The sequence below is a fragment of the Dipodomys merriami genome, unplaced genomic scaffold, assembly GCF_024711535.1.
Source record: "Dipodomys merriami isolate MVZ:Mamm:240054 unplaced genomic scaffold, mDipMer1.0.p SCAF_36, whole genome shotgun sequence".
NCBI classification, from domain to species: domain Eukaryota; kingdom Metazoa; phylum Chordata; class Mammalia; order Rodentia; family Heteromyidae; genus Dipodomys; species Dipodomys merriami.
In genome coordinates, this window is record NW_027205159.1 from 13,532,101 (window position 1) to 13,543,236 (window position 11,136).

The window sequence follows — 11,136 nt, forward strand, 5'->3', positions numbered from 1 at the left end:
TTTTATATTTTCTGGTCCTTCTCTGCATCCAACTTGCCAAAAAACAATGACCACTACTGAGCCTCTACAAGTGCACACACTTGAGAAGAGCAGACCATCACCTGGTATGCAGTTGAGGGCAAATGGCCAACAGGACTGATCAGCAACTTCACAATGTTCCAATCCTGAGAATGAAACCCTACCATGCCTGGTTGTGTTGCAAGGGAAGCTATACTTTGTCCTGTTTTGAGAAATATAAATTCAAATCCCGGTGTTCTACAAGGCTAATGTATCTACAAGAATCCAGTGCGGGTCACTCATGCCTGAAAAGCTACCTACACAGCAGGCTGAGATCTGCTGATCCCAGTTCAAAGCCATCCCAGGAAAGGAAAGTGCAAGAGACTCTTTCCTCCAACTAACCAACAATTACAGAAATGGAGATGTGGCTCAGGTGGAAGAGTGCTGACCTTGAGTACAAAAGCTCAGGGCAATGGCCCAGACCCTGAGTTCAAGTCCCAAGCCACACACGCATGCGCGCGCACACACACACACACACACACACACACACACACACACACACACACACACACACACACACACACAAAGAAAAAATGCACAAAAATTTGGTTATATATGAGTCTTCTTATGGTTGCTCATCCTTGGGGCGGGGGAAATCAAAGGGTAAGATTTCAGTATTTCTTTTGATCTATATCATTTATAACTCATATACACGATTGAAATTACAACCTAATGGGAAATTACCTGTGTTAGTCATTTCCCCTTCCATGTGATTGGCATTTAATTTCTGTTTGGAACTTTCTTCCAGTCCTGGTATGTCAAAGAGTATGCTCATTCTCTTTGCATAAGCAAGCAGCAAAGGAATAAATGAAATAATTTACAAATAACATATTTATAAGATGATTTCTTTGTTGCTTTGTATATCACTCCCCTATGGTGTAACCCATGTTTTCATGTTATTTGATGTTGGTATAATTTAGGGAGTGGAAGGGAAAAAACAAATTATTTAAATATGGATACATGTGGTCCCACTGCAATAATGAGATGTACAAGATGTTTTGTCGTAAAATGAACTTTACAACTTTGGTGCTGAGGGGGAATAAGGTGGGTGGGTTGGAGGGGGGAAAGTAGAGGAGAAAGGAATGGATGGGAAGAGGAAACAAAGGAGGAGGCAACAATGCTTGATAAGAAATGTACTCATTACCTTGCTCATGTAATTGTAACCCCTGTGTATGGTGTTTTTACAATAAAAATATTTAAAAATAATATATACCACATATATGGTATATATGTGCATATTAGAAGGAAACTAGGAGGATGACAGAGAAACAGAGGGAAACAGGAGAAAACATACAACAGTGGGACCTATCAGCTGCACTGGACATTGATCAAAGCGAACTAAGCAACTCATGGAAGCAATGGGAGGGAGGGAATGAGCAGCAAAGAGGGAAAAGCTGACACTAAGCAAAAGGAAAGAAATGTATATATCACCCCATGTGGAAGAAATAACTGTATTGTCAAAGCCCATAGAATTAACAAACTTTATGAACCATGATAAAGATAATTTACCCCACACATTCTTGTGTTTGTGACTATAAGTATCACTTACTTTGTGACTATAAGTATCACAATTCTGTGAAATTTGTGAAATTCATTTAATCACTTAACCACAATAAAAATAGCTATAAAATAAGTTTAATAGAAGAAACCTTTTGCATAACCCATAAGAAAATGTCACAAACAGTGGCCAATAGCAACAGAAATGTATGTTCTTCAGGCTCTGGATGGTGTAAGTGGAATATGAATTCCTCTGTACAACTCTGAACCAGCATTCATTTTCTTGGTAGCTTATGATGAAGCTTAAGGGAAGACTTAATCTTGAGTGTTTGTTATACTGAGACATGAACACAGCTCTTGCTGGGTCCTGCTATGAGGTGTGGAGTCCTGGCTGTGGCTGCCCACATGGAATGCAGGCAGGACAAGGATGGTCTAATACAGAGTTAATAACTTTTCCAGGAGCAGACTCTGTAGAAAGATTAAAAAAATAGATGTTGCAATAGTCTGACTAAGTAACTGAAAGTAACTGGCTTTCTTGTCCATTCTGTCTTATAGAAGAGAGAGAGAAATATTAAGAATGCTGTTGTTAGTCTGATGAAGAGTTATGCTGAAGAAGTGTAATCCCATATTTACTGATTGTGAAATGGACTATGTAAAATTTAGTTTTCTCTGTCATTTTTCTCTTTCATTTAGAAATGTTATTAGTTCACACTCTGTATGGAGGATTTTATCCTCTGGGTTATTTTGTTTTGACACAAGTAATCATAAGAACTTAATTTATTAGGCCCTCTATGAAGAACCTTTTTTTTAATCACTTGTAGGGATTGAACTCAGGACCTGGGTGCTGATCTTGAGCTCTTTTGCCCAAAGCTAACACTCTACCACTTTCAGCCACAGCACCACCTCCAATTTCTGAATGATTAATTGGAGATAAGAGTCACAAAGTGAACTTCCAGCCTGGACTGGCTTTGACCCATGTGTTCAGAACTCAGCATCCAGAGTAGCTAGGGTTCCAGACACGAGCCACCAGTGTCTGTCTTATGAAGAACATCTCTAACAGTTGTTGATAACTTGCTAATCATAAGTTAACTTTGTTTCAGTGATGTCAGATTAACTCAAGTAGGTATTTGATTTCCTTACCTAGTTGTAACCACAGTGGTATTGGATAGAAGTTTTGAGAAACAATGGCAAATGAAGTCTCTGTACAGTATCTTTCTCTAGAATAACCAGAAGAGGGTCAATCAAATTGACCCTTCACCAACACTCTCCTGGACACACATTTCAATTGAATTGGGCCTCTAGTGTTTTAAGTTGACAGGGTCAAGTACACCACATCCTCCCTGCAGATCCAGGTATCAGGGGAGAGGGGTCTTCTACGCACTGCTGGAGCCAGCCTGGTATTTGTGGGTCTTTTCTCCAAACACAGAAGAAATTTAAGTCACTTTCTTCACCAGAGAGATGCCCTTGCCCTCTGCTTTGTTCTTCTCACACTGCTGCACCCACCTGCTGATTTGCATAGTGCTCCCCAAGGAGGACTTTCCAGCCCTAGTTTGACATAAAGGCTCATCTTGACCTTGACTTCACTGAACAAATCTCCTGGATTCCCAGCTAAAATGAGGCTCTGTTCTTGTGTTCTGGGTCTCCTAATGCTCTGGATCACTGGTAAGGGCAGAGGGAGATGAGGATGGAAAAGGGGGTTGAGGGTGAGCCCTCAGGGCCACTGGTACTTGTTTGTATTCTGTTCATGGGTTAGATGCACAGAACTTGTCCTATAGAATGGGGCAGGTGAAGTTAATTATATGAGAGTGATGAACATTCTAGATGGAAACAGTTTCTGAGCTTTGTTGACAACTATGACAAGTGTGTAGAGGGTAGAATACATGAGCTCTACAACCTAATTTATGCTTTTTAATATTTGTATAAGTTTTGAAATATTGAATGATTTTTGGATAGAAGGAAAAACCATGAAAAGGATTGGGAATTAATATATAACCACAGGAAAAAAATATACCATATATAACGTTATACTTTTCATGTATTTTAATTTCAGGGTCCAGTGGTGATATTGTAATGACTCAGACTCCACTATCCCTGCCTGTCACCCTGGGAGAGACGGTCTCCCTCTCCTGCAGGTCAAGTCAGAGTCTCATAGATAGCGATGGAGATAGCCGTTTATCTTGGTACTTGCAGAAACCTGGCCAGTCTCCAAAACTGCTGATCTATTGGGCTTCCAACCGAGCATCTGGGGTCCCAGGCAGATTCAGTGGCAGTGGGTCAGGCACAGATTTCACTCTGCAAATCAGCAGGGTGGAGGCTGAAGATATTGGGGTTTATTACTGCATGCAAGATATAGATACTCCTCCCACAGTGATACAGTCCTTAACAAAAACATCTCTGTAGGGCTTGACCCAGCTGTCCTATTTCAAAGCTTGGCTGGGGAGCAGCAGCATAGCAAATTCTCTGAACTGAAGCAGTAGTCTCAGTTTGGAGGACTTGACAGAAGATGTCATACCAGAGACCTTGTCCAAGTGTGATTTTGGATTACTTCAGCTTCCAGGGACTCTTAAAACCAGAATTTATAATGTTACTGCAGAAGTCCATTTATCACTTTTTACCAAATGTGAAAGACAAAGACAAAAACATCTACCAGCAGCATGCCATTTCTATAGTTTGAAGAGAATTACAGAGTCAAATCCCATGCAGAATGACTCAAGAATTGAAGAATGAGTCACAAAGCTAGGCTTAAAATGAGACGGATTTTTAAAAATAGGAATGTTACTGAATATCACCAAATAAATAGAATATGTTTGTTAAATATAAAGCAAATTAATTATATGACTCAGATGTTAAAACCTTGTTGCTTAATCAACTCATGATTCTGAAAGTCCCATTATTATTTTTTAATTGTGAAAATACTATACATAGGGGTTACAATTACATGAGCAAGGTAATGAGTACTCTTCTTATCAAGCATTTTTGCCATCTCCTTTGTTTCCTCTTACCATCCCTTCCCTCCCATCTTTACCCCAGACCATAGTTATAAAGTTCATTTTTCGACATAACGTCTTGTATATCTCATTGTTGTAATGGGTCCCCCTATTTCCCTATTTAAACAATTTGTTTTTTCTCTTCCCCTTCACAATTTATACCGACATCTAATAGTGAAAACAGGGGCTTCCTTGGCACAGGCCCATTTTTTTTAAACAAGGTACAAATTGAAGTATGACTCTGAATAATGCTTTGTTCCATGGCCGTTTCCTCAAGTCCTCCTCTAATGTTGGCTCTTTCTCACCTGACTCTTAGAGGTTAGAACAATATGTTCTTCCCTTCCAAAAACCTACCATTAGATGGCAAACAAGCCTCACAATGAGCAAAGGCTTCCACTGAGACTTGAGTGTATATTGGATTTTCTCTCAGAAAATGCACAGACCACTCAGACATCCAAAGCAGACCCCTGCTATTTACCTCAGCACAAGCATCATCTTAGGAAAGGACCATCCTTACCAGTTTCTCTATTACATTTAATTTCTCCTAATCCCTCTGTCACTGATAGATCTAAAATACCTCAACTTCCCATGTTGGTAAAGCATGAAATAGCCTCATAGCCACAGCAGTGCTGGGAGAAGTTCTATACTTACTGATTCCTAAACAGACAGAAAACATTTATAAAATTATCCACTGAGTATATCATGAGCTTTAGTAGGGAAGCATTTGAATATCTAAAAGAACTACAAACCACACAGAAAGTTGGTTTTAGTGCCAGGGGCAGACAAAACTATTGAACAAATGCTATTTCTGCCGCTGCTCCCTCTCTGCTTCTGCCAACACCACTCCATGAAGCAAGGCGATGTCAGGTGAGACAGGGCTTATCCATGTGTATCCTGATTGACCTGAAACTCTCCATAGTCCTTCCTGTGTCTCCCTGAGTGATTAGGATTACACATAGGCAGTGTCTGTGGTAGAAACAGTCCTTTCATCTCAAATAGCTTATATTCGTATTTCACAGAATGTCACCATCTATCTATCTTATACCTTGCATCTTAAATAAGAATACTACTTTTAAACAGAACTTTAAAGGCATTTTAGGAACACAAATGAACACAAATCATTTTGCTCTGGTTTACATAGCAGCTAGCCTGTGAGACATCAGTGACACAGTGAGCCTAAAACCCCTGTGTGCAGATCAGTTTCTCACTCTATGCACAGAACAGATCTTTTCTTTTTAAATAAGATTTTTCTTATTGTGAAAATACTGTTCAGAGGGGTTACAATCACATGAGCAAGGTAATGAGTACATTTCTTATCAAGCAGTTTTTGCCTCCTCCTTTTTTTCCCCTACCATCCCTGCCTTCCCTATTTCCACAACTACATTTCCCTCTCCCCTCCCCCACCACACTGCCCAAATTATACCAATATCAAATACAGTGAAAACAGGTGTTATACTGTGGGAGAGGGACATATAAGCAACAAAAAATTACGTGGTACCTTATAAATACATTAGAAACAATTGCAAGAAAGAAAGAAAACCACTTGTGTTCCTATCTTGGGGTTCATTTCGCTTAACATCATCTTATCTGACCTTTTCTGCTTGTCTCAGATATACACTAGTTATTGCAAATAAGGGAAACCATGGGACCTATGTTTCTTTGGGCCTGGCTTACTTCACTTAATAGAATTTTGCCCAAGTCTTTTCATTTCCTAATAAATGGTGCAATGCCATTCTTTCTGATGGAGGCATAGAATTCCATCGTGTATATTTACCGCATTTTATTGATCCATTCATCTATTGAGGGGTATTTGGGTTGGGTACCTATCTTAGCTATGGTAAATAACGCTGCAATAAACATAGTTGTTAAGTTAATTCCTAGGTATTTTATTTTTTGTGGGGCTATTACAAATGGAGTTGCTTTCCTAATTTCAGCTCCACTTTTCTCATTTTTGGCATACAGAAAAGCCATTGATTTGGGGGGGTTAATTTTATACCCTGCTACTTTGCCAAAGTTTTGAATCAGCTTGAGTAATTTGGGAGTGGAGTCTATGGGATTCTTTAAATACAAGATCATGTCATCTGCAAAGAGGGAGAGTTTTATTTCTTCTTTCCCTATTTGGATTCCCTTTATGTCTGCGTCTTGTCTTATTGCTGTAGCTAGGCATTCTAATACTAGATTGAAGAGAAGTGGAGAGAGTGGGCATCCTTCTCTTGTTCCTGAGTTAAGAGGAAATGGCTTTAGTTTTTCACCATGTAGTATAATGCTGGCTGTAGATGTGTCATATAAAGCCTTTATTGTATAGAGGAATGTTCCATGGATTCCTAATTTTTCCAAAACCTTCATCATAAAGGGGTGTTGGATCTTGTCGAATGCTTTTTCTACATCTATTGAGATAACCATGTGGTTCTTATCTTTGCTCCTGTTGATGTGATGAATAATATTATTTGATATGCGTATATTGAACCAGCTTTGAATCCCAGAAATGAATCCTGTTTGATCGTGGTGTATGATTTTTGGATGAATTGTTGAAGTCGATTGGCCAAAATTTTGTTGAGAAGTTTTGCATCAATGTTCATCAAAGAAATGGGTCTATAGTTCTCTTTCTTTGATGAGTCCCTGCCTGGTTTTGGGATGAGGGTTATGATGGCTTCATAGAATGTGTTTGGTAGTGAGCTTTCTCTTTCAATTTCATTGAAGAGTTGGAGGAGTATTGGTGTGAGCTCTGCTTTGAAGGCCTTGTAAAATTCCGCTGTAAAACCATCTGGTCCTGGACTTTTCTTAGCTGGGAGGTCTCTTATTGCTGTTTGTATTTCAATGCTTTATATGGGCCTGTTAAGATGGTTTAACTCATCTTGGTTTAGTTTTGGCATGTCAGTATTTGCTAGGAAAAGGTCCATTTCTGTCAAGTTCTCAAACTTATTAGCATAAAGTTTGAGAAGTATTTCCTTAAAATGTTCTGAATCTTGGTTGTTTCCGTGGTTATGTTTCCATTCTCCTCTCTGAGTTTATTTATTTGGGTGTGTTCTCTTCTTTTTCTGATACGATTTGCTAAGGGTCTGTCAATTTTGTTAATTTTTTCTATGAATCAACTCTTTGTTTTGTTGATTCTTTCTATAATTTTTTTTGGATTCTAATTCATTTAATTCTGATTTAATTTTAATTATTTCTTTCCATCTACTGGATTGGGGTTTATCTTGCTGCTCTTTTTCAAGGAGGTTAAGCTGTCTCATTAAATTGTTGGTTTCAGATCTCTCCAATTTGTTGATGTAGGAACTCAGAGCTATAAACTTGCCTCTGAGTACTGCCTTTGCTGTGTCCCAGAGGAGCTGGTAATTTGTGTTTTGGTTTTTGGTGAATAGCATGAACATTTGAATTGCCTTTCTAATCTCTTCCTTGACCCACTCGTGATTCAACAGTGTGTTGTTCAGCCTCCATGTGTTACCGGGCTTTCTTTGGTGGCTTTTGGTGTTGAGTTCTAATTTTATTCCCTTGTTGTCTGAGAGAATGCAAGGTATAACTTCAATGTTTCTGAATTTGGACAAGCTTACTTTGTGGCCTAAAATGTGGTCTATTTTAGAAAATGTTCCATGTCCTCCTGAGAAAAACATGTATTCTGATGCTGCTGGGTGAAATATTCGGTATGTCTGTTAAATCTAGTTGATCTATGCAGTTGTTTAGATCTGCGGTTTCTCTGTTGAGTTTTTGCCGAGTTTATCTATCTAGTGGGGAGAGTGGTGTGTTAAAATCCCTACAATTAATATCTTTGGATCTATGTGGGATTTGAGGGAAAGTAGTGTTTCTTGGATAAATTTGGGTGCTCTGTTGTTTGAAGAATAGATATTTAGAATTGTAATAATATCATCCTGAAGGAGAGATCCCTTAATTAGTATGTAGCGACCATCTTTATCTCTTCTCACAAATTTTAATTTGAAGTCTATTTTATCTGATATTAGGATTGCAACTCCTGCCTGTTTATGGGGGCCATTTGCTTGGTAGATTCTGTTCCAGCCTTTTCCATTGAAAATGAATTTGTTTGTACGGGCAAGATGTGACTCCTGGAGACAACAGACACAAGGATGTTGTTTTTAATCCAACTAGACAGTCTATGTCACTTAATTGGAGAGTTAAGTCCGTTAATGTTAAGAGATAGGACTGAGAGGTATTTGGGAGTTCCTGCCATGTTATCCACCTTCTTTGGGGCTGAGAAAACTGGGTTCTTCCTATGGTTCTTGGATTCTCCGTTTGGGTGCAGTTTGTTGGCCTTTATTGTGGTCGTGTTGGTTTTCTATGTGTAGGACATCTTTAAGAATCTTTTGTAGGGCAGGTTTGGTGGAGATGTATTTTTTCAATTTTTCAGTTTTTGCTATGGAAGGGTTTTATTTGGCCTTCAGTTATGAAGGAGAGTTTAGCTGGGTACAGTATTCTTGGTTGATAGTTGTTTGTTTTTAGGGCATGGCATACATCATTCCAGGCTCTTCTTGCTTTGATTGTCTCTGCTGAGAAATCTGAGATGATTCTAATTGGTTTCCCTTTATAGGTGATTAATCTTTTCTCCTTGACAGCTTTAAGGATCTTTTCCTTGGTCTGAATTGATCCTGTGTGGACTATAATGTGATGGTGGGATGTCTTATTCTGCTCTGGTCTATTTGTAGTTCTAAAAGCTTCTTGTATTTGAATAGGCCTATCTTTTTGCATGTTTGGGAAGTTCTCTGCTAGGATCCTGTTAAACAAATTTCCTAGACCATTAATTTCTTTTTCTAGGTGCTCCTCTACACCCATTATCCTTAGATTAGGCCTTCTGATGGTGTCTTCTAAGTGTTGGATAGATCTATCATATTTCTTGGTCTTGTCTTGAATGGTTGTATGTTCTTTCTCTATAATATCTAGCCTGTCTTCAATCCCTGAGATTCGAGTCTCTGCATGGTCTAACCTGCTGTCAAGACTTTCTTTTTTTTGGGGGGGGGGGTTGGTCTTGGGGCCTGAACTCTGGGCCTGGGCGCTGCCCCTCAGCTCTTCAGTTCAAGGCTAGCAATCTAACTCTTCAGCTCAAGGCTAGCACTCTATCACTTGAGACACAGTGCCACTTTTGGCTTTTTTCTTTTTGCTTATGTGGTGCTGAGGAATCAAACCCAGCGCCTCATGCATGCAAGGCAAGCGCTCTACCACTGAGCCACCTTCCCAGCCCCTGCTGTCAAGACTTTCTACTTTGTTTTTCATTTCTTTTCCTTCTATTTGGTCAGCTTTGATGGCTTCAAATTCTTTGTTGAAGCTTTGTTTTAGATATTGTATGAACTTCTTTACTTCCTTAATTTGGTGTTCAGTGTTTATTCTCAAATCACTTAGTTGATTGGTTATGGTTTCCTTGGATTCCCATTCCTTCTGTTTGGTTCCATTCAGCATTCCCTTTGTGGTCTCCCTGACTTCCTTCCGCTCTTTGTTAATGGATTCCATGAATGCATTTAGTGATCTTTGTGTATTCTCATCCTGCTCTCTCAATTCCTGTATTACTCTTTGCTTAGCTTCCTCACGTTCCTGCCATTCCTGTAGTTCTCTTTGAATGTTCTCAGCCTGCTCATGCCATTCCTGCCTTTCTCTTTGAGTATTCTCAAGCTGCTCACGCAAATCCTGTATCAGTTTTTCAGTAGCTTCCTCACGCTCATGATATTCCTGTGTAAACCTTTGGATTGCCTCCTCTCTCTCCCTATCATGCTCGTACAGAGTCCTTTGTATTTTTTCAATCTTTTTATTTATCATGTTTGCCAGCAGTGTTTGTAGAGCTATTTGGGAACTCTCTCTGGATTATTCATTGTCTGTTCTGTCCCCTGATTATCATGAGTGGGAGTTGAGATACCTGGACTTGCCATTTTTCTTATTTTTTCCTGCTTATTCTGCCCATTTGGGATGAAAATAACACAAGTTTTGTGCTAGAACACTAACTTAGGGCAAGCATCAACCAACGTCTGTATTTGCACAGTCAATAGTCTGCAGATAAAATCTAGTTCAACAGATACATCTATTCAACATCAAACAACTATATATTAATATGCTATGAACCGCAAAGAAGAATTTGGTAAACCAGAAATTATTAGGTTTAGGAAGAGATGTGGGTAGAAAATAGGAATAGAGTGATGTGGGAAGGCACATAGAGAGTTAACTTAACTAAGTCCTAATCTCAAAGCAGGAAATAGGTTGGATAGGATAAAAGTAGAGAGAGCATAAAAAAGAAGAAAGAGATAGGGAACAAAAAGAGACCAGACACAATAGAAAAGTAATAATTAAAAATATTATACAGATTGAAAAACAAACTATTCAGAGAAGAACATGAATATAGTGAGAGAAGGGGAGGGATACAAAGGAGATGTGCAAAACTTAAAAATAAAAATACTTAAAATATTATATAGGTATAAAGAGGTAGTACTGCTATTAAGGAATTTACGTCTAAGACGTTTTGAATTGAATAATAAATTTGTGGATTAAGTGTGTACACAATGGGGGATAAGGTCTAATAATCAACTATGGGTTTATCTGAGGATGCACAAAACAACAATCAAGTCACATAAAGAAGAACAAAAGAGAAGAAAAGGTGAAAAGG

General features: G+C 38.8%; 1 gene segment (V, D, J or C); it reads left to right on the forward strand.

The window, feature by feature from the left end:
- Positions 1-3,167: 3,167 nt before the first annotated feature.
- On the forward strand, positions 3,168-3,954 carry LOC138804360 (immunoglobulin kappa variable 2-28-like). The segment is given in 2 exon segments: positions 3,168-3,216; positions 3,605-3,954. Coding segments are annotated over 2 exon segments (399 nt in total).
- The last annotated feature ends 7,182 nt before the right edge of the window (positions 3,955-11,136 follow it).